The sequence below is a fragment of the Salminus brasiliensis genome, chromosome 1 (assembly GCF_030463535.1).
Source record: "Salminus brasiliensis chromosome 1, fSalBra1.hap2, whole genome shotgun sequence".
NCBI classification, from domain to species: domain Eukaryota; kingdom Metazoa; phylum Chordata; class Actinopteri; order Characiformes; family Bryconidae; genus Salminus; species Salminus brasiliensis.
In genome coordinates, this window is record NC_132878.1 from 62,810,130 (window position 1) to 62,827,217 (window position 17,088).

Below are 17,088 nucleotides of genomic sequence, written 5' to 3' on the forward strand. Positions count from 1 at the left end.
AACCACAAAATGTTGATTATAGACATAAATATTAAATGATGTGTTATAGAGAAATGATTGACTGCTTCAGTACACTGATCAGTCAGCACTCAGTTTAAGCTTAGTCTTCATTTCTTTACTAATGAGTATTCTATTACTTAACTGACTGAATCAATACAACTCACTTTGACTCACTGCCCCAAATCAAGGCATGGCTGTACCTGCTCATTCAACGTTTCTTCTGAAAGTGAGAGTATATATATCCATGTTTGTGAGTAGATACCTGCAGTATATTACACTGCTGAATGGCGGTGTGTTGGAGTTGGCTGCTGTCCTGCTGTAGACTCTGGGCAGTGACGCACAGGGGCAAGGTTGCCATTGCCTCCTCTGGCAGTTGAAGGGTGCTCATGCAGGTCTGCAGAGCCTGTACCTGTACTTTAAACCCCTCCATTTCAGTCAGCAGGAGCTGTGAAACAAACATCCAGCTTTACTGTCAATACTCAATACACAGAGACGGTGTAGTGAACTCAGCATTTACAGTAGCGTAATTACCGATCACCAGGAATAAGCAGTATATACACATTCCAAAAGATACCAAGGCTGTTGATTACATGGCATCATAAAAAGGCAATAACTGCAAACTAAAGAATTTTAACATATCTGTATCTGTTCCATGACAATTAAGTTGAATTCTTCCACTTAAATAGAAATAGCATTACTAACAGCAGACTTTTAAAATGACACCACTAGTACACCTCTACTAGTAATAAAATATTATATACTAATATACTAATAAAATATTACTTATCCAAAAATTGTGTTGGATAGTAACAAAAAATACTATGCTGCCTCAATAAGAGGAAGTGGTTACACTAATCACAGTTTATTTAATCAATGATTATTTGTATTTATTTTAATGTTACTAAAAAGATTACTGCTTAGGCACACAGTCTATCTAAATAGAGTTCAGCCCACCCCCTGGGTAGAGTACCTGTCTCTGGACCAGTTGTTCACGGAGGCTGAGACGGGCAAGATCAGGTGAAGCCAGGGTCTCTTGGACTCTCTCTACGGACTGATGGAGGCTCTTGACCTCACTCTCCAACCTGCCAAGATCCTATGAAGAGCACAGAGGCCACTTTCACTTGAAGAACACACTGTAGTATAGAACTACACATTACCTACACATAACTGTTTAATGATGTGTTATGAAGAAACAATCAACTGCTCCAGTACACTAATCAGTCAGAATTCTGACATGCACCACAGTCAGAGTTTAAGCTTAGTGTTCATTCATTTCTTTACAAAATTAATGAATGCATTCTATTTGTCTGACTGAGGCAATACAACCCAAAGTTGCCCCAAAATCAAGTGAAGTTGCCCCCCCAAAATATGCATGCTGGTGCATTTGGTACATCCTGTGGCAAATAGTAAACAATGCAGTTCTAAATCACCTAAATTCACAGTTTTTATACAAAAAACTGGGGTGCTGGACTAAACCAGCACAAAGAATTTCAGCATTGCATAGCTAATGTTCAATGAATTTAACAAACTGGGAAACATAAAATATACATTGCACCATAACCTTTGTACATTTTCCATTTTATTTCCCTTAAACTTCAAATGTTTACAACATATTTTGTAAAGCTGTAAAGCATTAAAATGTGCAGAACAGTACAGATAATCAACAAAACAAGACTTTTAGATTAGGGGTGCCCAAACTAGGGTTAGGTCTTTCTGTGTGGGAGACAAATAATCTCTAGTTTTTATCAATTTAAATTTAGAGATTGTATACCACATGTGTGTTCTACCTTCCTGGTATGCAAAAAATGGCAAAAAAAAGTTTTTGAGTTGATTAACATCATACCATTTACCACACCCAGTGGTCTGAAATATCTGAAATGTTTTAGATGTAGAACTGCCTTATGGGTAAAAACCTCTGTTAGTATCCTGCACTTCTTGGGCCGCACTTGTAAAAGTGACCTGGACATACCATTGTACAAAAACTAAGACAGAGTGGACAGAGGTCAGTTGTGCTATTAGCTCTACCTAATATGGTCTAATCCTTTTGTAGAGAGAAAGACCCCCTCACTGCAGGATACAAACTCCACATAAAGAGATTACAGTCGCCCAGCAGGGGCCTTTAAAAGAAGCTTTGAAAGCAAACACATACTGTTAAACTGAACATAGTACAACTACTGTTTAAATATATATACCATGTGACACAATTATTGGTAAGTTGACGGTTTAAGAGTATTAATATACATTTGTAGGGTCGCAAATAGAATCTATTTTCAATAATTATAGACAGAGACAAAAACTGCTGAATGGAGGAAGTACCAAATGCATGCTGGTGCATTGGGTACCTGGTGTGTAAAAACATTTTACTACAAATCAAATTTAATACATTTTAGTCTCCAATAAAATAGCAAACAATTTGTTCCTCATTATAACTGAATAATTTAACATTGTTTCAACCAACACATAGTACTATTCTATTCAAAAACAGAGCATAAATCTATAATCTCACTATAAAACATGCACATGAAATGGAATTTCAGGTCACTTCATTGACCCACATTTCCAGTTTCTGGTTAAGGACATAAAGTCACTCCCTTTAGACATGCAGAAGCAGGTCAATTATCTTTCAAACTGTCATGAGAATCATTTTCTAAACGAGAATGTGGAAGGGCCAGATTGAGGCGGAGCCAGACGGTAGTGTTTGTTAGGAGTACTTCTTGGTACGAAAATTGTAACTTCTATATTGCAGTTACATTGGTATTCACAGTATATTTTTACAAGGCTCACTGTGTTGTGCAAAATAATATTAGCTATTATAAGTGCTATTTTAAATAAGAAAATACCCATGAACAGTTCAATTGAGCATCAAATGGATGATGCAACACTATGCAATAGTACCACTAGAGGGCAACACCTGATCAAATATACAAAACATCTGACAGCATATGAGCAAGACATGATACATGATGTTTATTATTTTTTGGTGCAAATTCAACTGTACTTGCTTTCATAAATAACAGGATTTATTGCTGTATTTAAATATTGTTAAATTTTTAAAACAGTTTTCTGCATTGTTTTTATAATGTCCCAAAAATGTATTAACATATATTTAACTATTTAGCCTACAGTAGTTTACCCACACCCATTTGCCCTGAAGTTATAAGGAGTGTTTCGGCCTGGTCTTTTTGAATGAGACACTAAACAGGGCAGAGGTCATGTACATCTATAAGTTATAAAGCCACTCCCAAAGGATCAAAAACAGGCTGTTTAATTCTAAAGAAGAGGAATTTTTAAAGAGAGGTTTTAAAAGTCATAACATAAACCCCCAGAACGGTATAAGTGTAAGTAAAAAATACATATAATAAATATATGTTACAAGACAAATGTGAGATATGGGCTCTTTAACTCTCACTGTCAGAAGCCATTTCCAGAATTAATTTCTGCTGACTATGCAAGTGTGCAGAATATTCACAGTAAGCTACTAGTCTAATTGGCTATGTGTGTGGTGGAGTGTAATGAATTACCTTGGCAGCATCCTGTAAACTCAGCAAGCGTGATTTGGCTCGCTGCTGCAGCTCTTCGGCATGGTGGGTCAGCTCTGCCACCTGCTGGTGGAGAGCTTCTGTCTGCACCACATCCCCTAGTAGCCCCACTCTCTCCACCAGGCCCTCCATCTCGCACTGGAGCTTTCTCCACTCCCGCAGCAATGCCTAGTAAAAAACACACAATTCATAATATGTATTAAAATGTTGAAATCAAATCTAATTTTGCCTAAATCCTAAACCTGATCAATTAAATAATTAAGAGTGCTTCTTATACCTGATGGGTTCTGATTTGTTCCTGCATCATAGAGGCGGGGCTCCAGACAATGTTGGTTGAGATAAGAGTCTCTGCCTTTTCTGTCCAGTTCAGGACCAAGGTCAGCATCTCATTAAACTCCTCAAAGTGCTGCTCTGCCTAGTACACAAGCAGACACTCATTTAAGAGATGAATCATCAATCAAATTTAGCAAATTGCATGCATACACAACGCACAACATTAACTTCTTGGCTCTATCAAGCATGTCTGTGATGAGCTTTTACCTTCTTAAGACGAGTAGTTTTTCCCTCAGCAAGTCGGCTAGTCTGAGAGTGGAGTTCGGTTAGCTTGCTGAGGCTAGCACCCAACTGCCTGGCCAGCAGTGGGTTCTGCTCCCCAAACTCCTGCACAGCCACATCCAGCTCAGAGAGTGCATGGGAGCAGTCCATCAACTCCTCACGCAAAGTCTAGTAAATTATGAAGATGTAAAGTTGTAGAAGAGTAAATGACATTGATAGTTCAAGTATGAACAATAAGAAAAGAAAAAAAGGAGAAAACGTATAACACATTCAGCACCTTAGTCTCCTCCTTAGCCTCTTCTACATCCACAGACTTCTGCTTAAGTTTCAGAGAGATGATGTTGACTTTCTCAGAGATGTCCTGAAGCCTGGTATTAAAATCTTCTTTAACATCCCTGCTGTGCTGGACCTCTCTCTCCCTGGTCTGCACCTGGGCAGGGAAAAACATCCAATATATGATCACACACACTGAAATGAAATGCAGATCAAATTGTATCTGGACCACACTTCAGCATTTCTGAACTCCTGACTTGTGTTGAAAGACCCCATGTGTAATAACAATTTGCAAGAATAAAACAACACAAATGTTCACTCAAATCAAGAAAGGCAAATTTCAGATGTGTGTATTTATTGGTGTATAAGTGAAAAAAAATTATTTGGTTCCAAAATGCATTACAAGCCTTTTCATTTATTTTTGTTGTCCAGTGAATAAGGCTGTGCTATATAATGATAAATTCATCGATTTCCACCATTATTAAAGAAAGAACCATGTATTTTATCAGATTTAATTGTTGAGTTTTATTACAATTTATGCATAATATTACAATGTGTTTAGGAATTAAACTCTTTAGGGTATATTGAATTAGCTTTTTACAATGTCCATTAGGATAAAAGGAACTGAATCCTTTTGTCCAGCTCCCTCCAGCTCTCCTCAGTACAGCTCTCATTGATTAATGATCTTTCTTAGTATAACATTAACATTAACGTGTTACATATGAGAGAACTGCCATTCCCGTACCCTGCAGGCTGCAAAGTCATAAATAATAAACACGTTCAATATTTATAACTCAAAATCGAGGTGGCCACGACTGCACTGTGAGTAGATTGGAGGGGTGTAGAATGATTTTTTACACTACCCGCCCACCACGGAATAATCTGGGAAGACCTTTGTTTACGATAAACCTAAAATCAGAACAGCATTTTCGATTGTAAGTTAGGAGTATCCCCAACAAGATCGGCCAATTATCCTATAGTGTGACCCAGACATTACTCAGTTCAATGTGAATAAGCAATAAATCAGACAAATACTTCAGTCTATGTCATCACACCAAATACAGTGAAATGTTGAAGTCATAATGGAATTAAAGCAATCCACTGTGAGCAAAAACAATACAATGTAATAACAAATAATAAATAATACGTATTTGTGAGTAGGTACCTGATCCTCAGCTGAGCCTAGTGCCAGTGTAACCTCTGCTAATTGAGTGCTGATTTCTGAGGGCAGGGCAGCATGGAGATCTTTATATTTCATTTGCTGGCGGTCTGCAATCTGCTCCAGAGCCTGCCGCTGAGACTGTACACCACCATGAGCCATCTAGCATACAGGAGAGACCACACACACACACACACACACAACAATATTAATAAGGATAACATCCCCAAAATTCGTGTTCAGGAGTCACTCTGAATGATAATGCTATCTTGTCAGTCAGGTCAGGATAATAAAAAAACATGGCAACAATCCTGTAACATGCGTGTTGTGTGTTTCCATGCTGCAGTGGAGTTTACTACCTCCAGGTCAGACAGCAGGGTGTCCAGGTCTGCTGTGGGGCTGAGCAACAGACCCTGTGTGTCCTGGATCCAGCCTTTAACCAGCCCCAGCTCCCTCTCCACTTCCTCTCGCTCCAGCAGCTCCAACTGCACCTGCTGCCGGCTCACACACACCTGCTGTAACAGACTGGAGCAGAGGGGAGGGCAATAAAGCTATTTTTAATCCATAAACACCCACTTCCATATGGACTGTAAACCATATTGCAACAAAATGCATGTTACAAGATACGTATGAACAGAGTTAGCTTTCAAATTCAATTTATTATGCAGAAAACCAATTAACTGAATAATTTGAATTAGAATGATTTTTGTCATTTATTTTCTTTGAACATTTAATTATTTGAACTTTATTATTTGAAATTGAAGTTTATTTGATACACAATAAAAACACAATTTTCCTCATAAAAATATATATTTTCCATTACCTCTCATACGTTTCTTGCATTTCCTGAATTTCCCGTAGACAGAGCACTTCTGCATTGATGGGTTTGCTTGTGTGGTTGCTAGGTGAGGTTGACTGGCTGCTAGGTGTATGCAATAGGTTGCTAGGCGTGGCTGATTGGCTACCGGATGATGAGGTCCTGCTGATGATGAGGTTGCTGGGAGCATGTAACTGGTTGCTCAACATGACTGTCTGATTGCTTGATGAGGTTGCTGCGTTGCTGGGTGAGGTTGCCTGGTTGCTGGGTGTGGCTGGCCGGTTGCTAGGTGAGGTTGTTTGGTTGCTCGGTGTAGCTGGCATGTTGGTAGGCGTGGCTGGTCGATGTCTAGGTGAGGTTGCTTGGTTGCTGGGGGTGAAAACTCCTGCATGGTCAGGGTGAAGGAGAAGGCTGAGGGCGTGGTGCTTGAGGAGGGTCAGAGCACTACTCTCTCTCTCCACCTCGCGGCTGAAAGAGTCGTGGTATTCTAACAGACTGTTCAAGGCCACCATACTGGCTGCTTTCTCCACCACACTGTCAGGAACTCGGCTGTGCAGGTCCTCAGACACGGCCTTCATCTTCCCCAGCTATGGGGAGTGGGACAAGAGGTAGATGTATCCACATGTAAACATTATTTATTATATTATTATATAACCATTACAGGAGACCTCAGAATGAAAACGTTTCTATTTTTTTAATCTGTTGTAATTCTGTTCTGCTAGGTTCTATTATGTAAAGTATCCATTAACACTTCAGGTTCTACCAATTAGCAGCACTGCAACAATCATTCCAAATAAAATCTGATCACAAACTGTGAACGCGATTCGCTTCAGATGTTTTGCTTCCTCAGAGCCAATTCATATGCTTTTTGGTTTTCACGTGTATTAGCCATTGTGTTCAGCAATGTAATTACCATTCTAAAAAAAAACTGATAATGAACTGTGGACACCATTTCAGATTCAGGAGGTAGTTACATCTCCTTTTGAGGTTGCAGCTTGCTTTTATCAGTGTAACAACAGGGCACCGCTGGTCATTATAGAAAGGGGGGGGAAAGCTCCCTTAATGGTTGATGAATGAAGAGATGCTTTGTACATGGCATTTTGCTTCCCTCTATTTTGTTGTTTTGCATATGGCCCTGTAATAGCAATGACTCATTCTAATGGAGTGATGTCACGTCATGTGAAAAAAAGTGAAAAGAAAAATCAGACATAGAATTGTATTAGGCTTGTACATATGGGGACTGGTAGACCTACCACTGTGTGACTGCAAAAGATGTTCAGAAAGATTTAGCAGACTCTAGAGTTGTGGTGCACTGTTCTACTGTACAGGGACACCTGCACAAATACAACCTTCATGGAAGAGCCATCAGACGAAAAACCGTTCCGGTGTCCTAATCACAAAATTCAGTGTTTTCAAAGAAAAATCTGAAAAGCTTGATGCAACAACTTTGTAATGTGAAATGTTATTAAACAATGGCAGTTCAGGAGGACTGCAAAGGTCAAGATGAAATGCTAGAGACCTTCATCTTCATCAAACCCCAATATATAACTGCCAGGAAAATGCATGACAGTTAAGCTAGAGTTAAAAAGGTTGGGCACTATTTCACATAATCTTCATGAAAGAGTCATACAAAAAAAGAATAACCCTCAACCTCATCACAACGTTTAAAGCACGCTACAAAACATCTGGAGACATCAGATGAGTGGTGAAAACCATTGTTGTGGGCTAATGAAGTCAAAATAGAACTGTTTATCCACAATCAAAACGTGTGTTAGAAAAAAAAATAGGAACTGCATTTAATGAAAAGAACACCTTTCCAACTGTGAAGTGTGGGGCTAAATCTGTCATGTTTTGGGGTTGGTGTTACTGACAGGGCTACAGGCAGTATTGCACAGGTGGAGGGAGGGATTCAAAGTGTTTCTACCCGAAAAGACACAAACTAAAGCTTTTGGAATGACCCTTGCAGTCATCTGACCTAAATATCATAGAGAATTTGTAGACAGATCTTAAGCAGGCTGTGCAACAAAGAACATCTTATAAGAACCAAGGCCCAGGCAAAATTTATGATTTAGATTTTAATTTAGCTGAATTCTAACATTTGCTGAAAACATATAGTTCTATTTTTGATGAGCTCCAGAAGCTGTATTAAATGATTCAATTATTTTACTTATAGTCATATAGGCTATTAAGGTTATTTTTTTTTGTATTAATGTACATTAACATACTGTAGTTGCATGGTTTGAGAGGTATTTTCACTCTCACACACACACATTGCTACAGTGCCAGTTAGTCCTACTTGAAACCGGCCAGCCACGTCATTGTAACTATGGCAGACACCTGTGTGTCCCCACACACATACAGTCCACCCGATAATTATTTGGACAGTGACATAATCTTTGTGATTTTGCCTCTATACACCACCTCAGTGAATGTGCAGCATTTTGATTTCATGTCTTTTTATGCGACTCCCTTGATGGGATTAAGGGGAGCTGCAGCTTTCACGCTGTGCCATGAATAGCTAACTGAATCATTACCAAACATTACATCATCCACTCAGCACTGACCATGACCAACATGAAAGCCAGGAAAATGACCTCATTCAACCCTCATTGGCTCTTTACTGAAACAAATCTCTCTCATGACATTTCTAGACATTTTAATCATTTTCCCAAAATGTAATAATGCAACATTTTTGTTCCTTACCTTTTCCATAAAACACCTCCAGTCGTGTACGGTGTCCCTCAGAGCCTTCTCCTGTGCTTTAGCTACACTGTTCAACTGAGTCCAGCGACAGCACAGGGCACAGACTGAAACAGAAACCATGGCACCAGAAATGGCATCATCAAACTGAGTTATGTGTTCTTTCAGCTTTGTGAGTTTGTCCTGAATAGCCTCCACCTGCAACACAATAATCTAAAAAGAGCAGAGAGGACATTATTAGGTGTACACATGGTGCAGACTGTAGCAAATTACAACAATAAGCCTTTTGTTTTCCTTTAAAAAAGTATTTTAAAGGAAACAAAAGAAGAAATACATTCTAATTTAATTGAACTGACATGATGAGACTGGAGCTTATCCTGAGCCTCCTGAAGGGAGCTAGCTTTAGCTGTGCGAAGCCCTTCCAATCTCTTCTCGGTCTCACTCATTTGCTTTATGAACTCTTCACTCTCGCTTTGGAACGCTCTCCAGTGAGCAGAGCACCTGGAAAACAACAAATCAAACAAGTCTAAATAAAATGTCACAGCCTTAAGCTGTGCTTCAAAGGGACAACAGTTCAGACACTATGTGCAGCAACAAATGATGTACTGCTAAGCCCTGCATAGAACAAACTTTACCTATTCAGTGTTTCTTGATGATGTTTTAGCTGTTCCACGAGTTTTGCACTTCTTTGACAAGTAGTCTCCAGGTCCTGTTTTAGTTCCTCAATAACAGCAGAATCAAAAAAATCCTTCATCTGAGCGAACAATGCCTCAGTGTCCTGTACTGCAATCTTGAAGGTCTGTTGTTGAGATATCACCCTTTCTGTTTTCTGAAGGCACTCTGTAAGGTCTTCCAAATCTAGTTTCAGGCTGGTCTGCTTTAGAACAGTGTCAGCATCCCCAACCCACTGGCAAGTAGACTTTAAGGAACACTTGTATGTCTGTAGCAAGGAAAGTGCTGACTGTAAGGTCACCTGTAAATAAACAAGATAGATTGAGGGGCATGGCAATGTGCACAACAGTAATGTAAATACTGCAGTATTTGAAAAAAAGGTTTGATTATGTACCTGTTTTTCTGTGAGTGATTTTTGAACCTCAGTTTCCAACTCCTCAATGTCCTTGATATGATTAGGGATTGACTGCTGGGTGTTGCTCTCTTGCCTCTCATTTTCACCTAAAACGTCCAGCAACTTAACCCTGGACTTCATTTCTTCCTGAAGTGCCATTACTGACCTGATCTCATTCTCAACAACAGCCACATCCGTTGTCTGGAGATTTAATGGGCATCTGAGTTTGTCTCTGAGATTCCTGAGCCACTCCAAGGTTACTTTGATTTCAGTCTGGAAACCATGCCATTCCACCATGTAGTGCTCACAGTCTTCAATACAGTCAGAAATCTTTGATTTCAAGGCCTGAAGCTGTGGCTTCTCAGAAGCAACCTGAGTCTTAAATGTGTCAGGGTCAAAGTGCTGGCTGAGTTCCTCTCGCTGTGCAGTCAAACTTTCTGAAAAAGAAGTAATCTCTTCTAGATCTTTGGCCAGTTTGTGCAATCTTGATAATCTCTCCATGGCATCTAACTGGTCGTCACAACAAAGTTTTTCAACGTGTTCTTTGATTGCATTCATGTCACCATCAATTTTTAAAACCGAAGCACTGTAGTCTTCTAATAAATGTAATGAGCTGTTTAGCTGCTTAACTTTTTCCTTTGTCACTCGATTGAGTCTACTATGTAGACTAGCTAGCTGATCGACGACCTCAGGTGTATATGGCTGTCCCATGCTATGGAAATCCTGAGTTTTACCCCTCAACTCCTTCATTGCCTGAAAAAGATTTGCAAGTCCTTTCTGAAGCTCTGCGTAATCACTCTGCAATCTTTGTCCACCCTCACAACTTTGGCTGGTTAATGGCTCCTCTAAGGCATCACACTGCTCCTGGAGTTGCTCCAAAGCCTTGCGTGTCACTTCTATTAGAGACTCAAACTCTCTGCGCTCCACAATCACTCTTTGCACCCTTTCTCGCTTCTCTTTGGTTGATATCAGAATGTTATTGTATTGTTGTGGAAGGCCATTAAGTTTCTCATCCAGGTAGCAATGATCCACCTCATTCAAAGTTGGAAGAATTTCCTGTCCAGCCCTCTGGACAATGAGCAGGAGGTTCTCATATGCTGAGGTATGATCCAGAAGCTGCTGGTACCTATCCAACTGGGTCTGCAGTTCCTCGTCACTTCCACTCAGGTCAATTACAGGGAACGTAGTTGCTTCAGCTTCTCTTAACCACTCGCACACTCTGTCCAGGTCTACTTTGAAATACTTCCGGATAACCAGTGCTTTCTCCAGGTGCTGCAAGTGCTGTGTGCATCTTTGGAGGGACATCTCAAAGGTTCCCTGCAGCTCCTCAAGCCTCAGAAGAGTCTCTGCCTTCTCCTCCTCTGTTGTGTTCATCACTAACTCCCGTCCCTGCGTCCATAGTGAGGTCAGTTCCACTTGATATGCCCTCAGAGTGCTACATATGTTTTTGCAAGTAGAAACTTGCTTAGAGAGCTCATCTGGTAGGAGTGCTATATGTTCATCTGCAAGTACCCTCTGCTCTTGCTGTTTGATCCATCCAGCTGCCCTGTCCAGGGCCTGGAGGAATTGTGTCCGTTCTGTGAATACCTTACTAAGGTTTTTGCGATGTTGAGCTGCCTTAGCTGCTAGAGATTCAAGGAGTGTTTGTACTTCTTGCACCAATGTCTGAAGTGACCTCCTTTCATCTAGACCAAGATGGCAGGAAAGGTTTTCGGCCTCAGACACAACTTGAGTCAGGAGCTGCTGCTTGGCCTCCAATTCTGCGCAAAAGCTCAAGTGGTCAAACAAAAAGCTCTGAGCCAAGTCAGGAGGGGGACTGGTTTTCAGCACCTCAGAGACAGATGGTCTCTGAACCTCAGCCCACTCTTGGGTCTCCCGTAGCTGGTCTTCTAAATGGTTTAGGTCTTCAAGAGTCTGCATTGTGTCTTGGATCTTTTGTTGCACCTCCATTTCCAACTGGATCCAGCGTTGCTCCAGATAACCCACTTGCTCTTTTATAAGATCTTTATCCTCAAGGCTGAGGCGAGTCAAAATTGTGTTCCTGTTGTCTCTTAAATCATCTAGCACACATCTCTGGTCCTGAAGATCTATAGATAGCTTCTTTAAGGCATCCAAATATGCTACAGTGCTCCTTTCTGTGTCTCCCCTAAAAAAGTAAAAGAATTAAGTCAACCTAAAGTGAAAAATGGCCTGAATTATTCAATCGCATGCACAAATCAGTCCAGTGATTCCCAATACAGTCTTCCAAGGATTCCCAGAGGATCCACTGTTTTTTTTTAGATCCAAGCATCCTTCAAAAAGTAAGAACTGCACACTTGATAAAGGTATGCTGGGGGCTAGGATACAGCAAAAGCGAATATCGAGGACTGACTTGGGAATCACCAAATTAGTCAATTAAGACTAGAGGAAGGAAATCAGTGATGCATGCCTGGTCAGGTAATCCCATTCATTGGACAACTGATCAAACAGCTCTTCTGCCATATTGAGGCACTCATGATAATCCCCACTTCTCTGGAGATCCTCCTCTCTCTGCTCTAGCAGCTTTGCAGCCTGCTTGCCCAGCTCCAGCCAAGCTCGACGCAGACGACCCACTTCCACCAGCTCGGGGGACTCCTGACTGGTCACAAGCTTACCAACACTCTCTCTCAGATGGGCAAGATCAGCCTGCCTGGCTTGCATCTCCTGGATAAAGTCCTTTAAGGTAGAAGATAAAAGCAGTCATTATTAGATGTCAGTAGTCTGACTTTAATAAGTATAACCGCCAGCTTGATGGCAGAGCGTGGCTCTTGAGGAAATTGGAGTTTTCATCTTTCATTTCGTTGACAGCGCTCTATATATATCCAGAATGATAGTATCTGCTATTTTCACACACAATGACCGGGTAGGCCTGGAGACTGTAATTATGGCCACTGACAAATCAATTCACACGTCTATAATTACAGCCAGGCATGCAATATGGAGGGCAGTCTTTATTAATGTATGTGTGACAAAACACAGAAGCCAGCCTGAACTGACTACATCTACATCATAACAAAAGCTAGTAAACAGACCAAAAGGAATAGACAGGAGTTCAAATTTCATATCTAGTCTTAACTTAACACAAGTATAAACTGATCTATGTAGCATTGTAAACCAGCTATCATTACTTTCCAAAAGTAATAATTAACATGGGTCATTATTACACATCATTTAATGATGATTACTGTAATATAGCCATTTTGGGAAACTGGTTACAGGTAAATATCTTAAATCCAGAATCTTACCTGGGACTGGTCTAGCTGATTCTGAGCAACCTTTGGCTCTAGTTCTGCTGACCTCCTAAGCATGTTTTGAAGGACCTGCTCAGCCTCTCTGAGACGAGATTCAAGATCAGAACGCAGGCTTTCGATTGCCCTCCAGCTTTCTGCCAATTCCTGGGATTCCAACATCCTCTCCTCAACCTAGGTTTAAATATTTAATGGCATTGGATGATTTCTGCATTCATCCTGAAACAAAGTTATCTTTGTTTTGTATACATATGACTGTCAGTTAATGGTGAATGGGACATAATTACCTGAATTTTAACCTGCTGGATATCAGCAGCAGTCTCCCGCACCTTCTCATCAGACAGGTCACAAGTGGAGCACACCAGCTGCAGGTAAGTACTGGCTTGCTCCTGCAAAGTCCGCTCCTGCTTCACCTGTATGGACAGTCCCCAAAACAAAACAAAGTAATTAGTCATATGCTTATTTGCCATTGTGAATGTTCTAAAGGACATCAGACATTTATTACATTCCCAAACCTTATACCCAACTCTCACTATAATCCTAACCTTAATCTTAACCCAAGAACCCTAAACCATGACCCTCTGTGAGAAATGGTATTATTCTACAGCTTTACAGTTGCAGAGTGTAGTTAACTTTTACCAACAAGCTCTGAGCACCTTCTCATGGACAGCTGTGCATGAGCATTTCTTGACAAGCTGATAGATTTGGACTGACATGATTGAAGCTGGTATTTTAAGGTACAAATGCTAAATAATATTCCTTAAAATACTAAACACATGAACAAAATCACATTTCTAAAACTTTAAGAGAGAAATCTTATCATTATAATGAGTTAAAACAATGTAAAAGTCTTATACACTACATGATACTACATCTTGTTACTGATATTTACTATTATAAAAGCACCAGCCAGAGAAAAGGTCTCTCCGGATTGTTTACCTGCATTAACGCCTCCTCCAGGCAGTGTGGTGTACACACTGGGGGCTGTAATTCCTCCTGTATGTTGGACAGCCAAGTCTGACACTGCTGCAGTGCATCTCGCAGGCTCACATGCCTCTGCAGCTCCCGATCTAGACTCTGATACACCTGCAGAGGGCCAGAGAGCAACTGAGTCAGATAAGCTTGAAATGGCACATGCTACAAGAAAAATGTACCAGAAATGTGGGCTATATAAAATCACATGCACAGATAAACACTTATTAACACTTATTATTAATAAGTTTTTAAGGAATAAGGAATTATTAATGCAAAATGCAAGTGTATAGGCCCTTGACCAACTAGTATCGAATTCTTAGATAAAAGTCTAAAAGTCTCTTACTAATGTTCAGTTCTCAGGTTTTTCAGTTCCAACATCTATTTCACAGTGAATGTAAAATAAAATATATCAGCAATGTTTTCCTTGTGATTTTAACACAGCATGATTCTGACATATTGAGAGGTTAGGAGTAAGTAAAGTGACATGAGGACCACTCACCATTAACAGTCATAAACTGGGTCAACAAAAAGCAAAGCCCATTTGACAGGTGTTGAATGCTCTGGCATGCCTGACACCCATGTGGAGAAAAGCTGATGCTGATTGACATTCCTAATTCTAAAGCCTTGGCGGGGGGCAGTCAATGACAGGCATGCTTTGGCAGACAACACGGATTGGCAGTGTACCTAGCCTGGCACTCAATGGCCAGACTGCAAGGTGGTGGGATTTAGAGGGTGGCAGTGTGCTGGCAGGGCAGGCCAAGGTTTGGCACAAGATTATGTTAGTAGGGGGTATTAACTAAGAAAGGGAGGGATTTTTATCACTGTGAAGAGCTCAGTTTCGGGGCTGGCTGTGAGGAGGAGAATGTATTAATAGACTGAGTGCTTTGCTTTGGGAATTACATGCCGTTGAGTTTGGCAAATTAGAAGTGCATGTGCTTGGAGCTTGCAGAAGAAATCAGGTGGCCCTTTTCAGGGGCTTAGGGCAGGATTTGAGAAATGCTAAGCTTGCTCTGAAGAGCCAGCGCAGGGAAAATGCCCTTTATTACTAAGGAACCAAAGAAAAAGCCATTCTTGCCATTAGATTTGAATGGCTGGAACTCAATGAATGGAAATTCTACGTTGTCTAATTGTATGTCTAATGTGACATGCAGTTGAAATGAATAATCTGTAAAGAATTAGAATTTCAAAGGCTACATTTTATAAAAAATGCAATGTGGGTAAAGGAGTCCATTTAAAACAAAAAGAGAAATTCACAACATTTTGAAATCTAGACTAAGAGAATGCTGGGGTCAAAGGTTGAATCAGTGTTGCATTATGCTCCCACACAAGTAAGCACAGGACAGCTGAAACCTGTCAGATGGATTTTAACAGAAAAACTGTTAAAAAATGTCTTAGATCTTGAACAGGTAATAGAGCTGGCATATCAGTATCCGTGGTTATCAATATTGGACCAATATCATCAGAAAATGCTGATGTTATGGGAAAGAAAGGAATGAATCCAATCCAAGCCTGTAAATCTAGCCTTGAAATTGCTCAGAATTTGAAAATGTGCATTCTTCAAGTATTTTAAACCACATCATATCAGTATTGCATTGGCTGATAACCATATCAACAATATCGGTATTGGAATCAGTACAATTAACTACTGTATTTGCAACATTGAGAGAGATGCTGAGGCACTCAGATATTTATGAGTGACTAAGTCATCTTGGTAAGTTTTGAGTGTAGTGATTTACCTGTGAATGAACAACTACAGTAAGGCAGGAATATACACAGAGTATAGGTCAGCGTGAGTATATTGGCATAGTGCTGGCGTGCTGGCAGGAAGACTCACGCGCTGTGCTGTGCTGCAGATGGCTGAGTAGCTGTCTCGAGCTCCCTGCAGGTGGCTTTGAGTCTGCTGGCGAAGGCGAGCCTGGAGGCGCTCGCTGCAGCCAGACACCAGCTCCTCTCCTCTCTCCTTCAGTCCCGCCAGACGTTCTTCAAAGCCTGCTATCTCCTCCATGATGGCCTAGGATTACGAGCAAATGCAAACACACAAGTGCACCATAATAGCACATGAAAAATTGGTGTGACACAACCATGTAATGATTGCTGTGCAACAAAGACATGGCATACACTGGTGTTAAAAAACTAATACTCTCTTAATAGGGATATATAACAGTTCCATAGTGGACTGTCTCAGAGGGCAGGTATGTTCACGTTAAAGACAAATATTGATCAATTATCTTAGAAAAATCGGATCTTAGGAAATAACTGGAGCTCAATCTTTCGAACCAGAACATCAAACATTGTTGGCTTGAAATTTGTAAACCATTCCTTCTCAATTCATGATCACCCGCTTTTTTAACACACTTCTCTATGCAAGGCACATAGACTCCATAGCACAGAAAGGCTTTGTAGTCCATTTTTGTTGTAAACTCTTTATACATTACACCACTGACTTGGATATCAGGCCAGGTTTCCCTTCGTATGTGTGACCGTCAGTGATTACCTTGTGTCTGGCCAATTGCTGAGTGGCTGCCTCTAGCCCGCCACCCGGAGCAGGGTCAGGAGTCACCATCCTGCTGGACATCTGCAGTAGCCACCGCTCTACTTCCTGGAGCTCAGTGTGATAAGCTTCCTGCTTCTTCACATGTCCCTCCAACCTCTGGACCTGGGCCTAAAAGAACATTCACAACCCCCCCCCCATAAACAATATTTACCTATAGTTCAATATTGTATAATGCATATGTTTA

At 40.6% G+C, this 17,088-nt stretch overlaps 1 protein-coding gene across 6 annotated transcripts in view; it reads right to left on the reverse strand.

The window, feature by feature from the left end:
- Window positions 1-17,088, reverse strand: part of syne1a (spectrin repeat containing, nuclear envelope 1a) — a 165,590-nt gene that overhangs the window by 46,541 nt on the left and 101,961 nt on the right. For all 6 annotated transcript variants that reach the window (XM_072685563.1, XM_072685603.1, XM_072685554.1 and 3 more), the window contains exons 70-88: window positions 16,845-17,012; window positions 16,185-16,361; window positions 14,315-14,461; window positions 13,663-13,788; window positions 13,373-13,549; window positions 12,538-12,803; window positions 10,110-12,255; window positions 9,679-10,016; window positions 9,400-9,544; window positions 9,047-9,256; window positions 6,350-6,930; window positions 5,886-6,051; window positions 5,533-5,688; window positions 4,372-4,524; window positions 4,080-4,262; window positions 3,817-3,954; window positions 3,522-3,707; window positions 971-1,093; window positions 263-445 (exon numbers count right to left, since the gene is read on the reverse strand). In XM_072685563.1, the coding sequence (XP_072541664.1) occupies window positions 263-445; window positions 971-1,093; window positions 3,522-3,707; window positions 3,817-3,954; window positions 4,080-4,262; window positions 4,372-4,524; window positions 5,533-5,688; window positions 5,886-6,051; window positions 6,350-6,930; window positions 9,047-9,256; window positions 9,400-9,544; window positions 9,679-10,016; window positions 10,110-12,255; window positions 12,538-12,803; window positions 13,373-13,549; window positions 13,663-13,788; window positions 14,315-14,461; window positions 16,185-16,361; window positions 16,845-17,012 (5,769 nt within the window). The remainder of the gene's footprint in view (window positions 1-262; window positions 446-970; window positions 1,094-3,521; window positions 3,708-3,816; window positions 3,955-4,079; window positions 4,263-4,371; window positions 4,525-5,532; window positions 5,689-5,885; window positions 6,052-6,349; window positions 6,931-9,046; window positions 9,257-9,399; window positions 9,545-9,678; window positions 10,017-10,109; window positions 12,256-12,537; window positions 12,804-13,372; window positions 13,550-13,662; window positions 13,789-14,314; window positions 14,462-16,184; window positions 16,362-16,844; window positions 17,013-17,088) is intronic.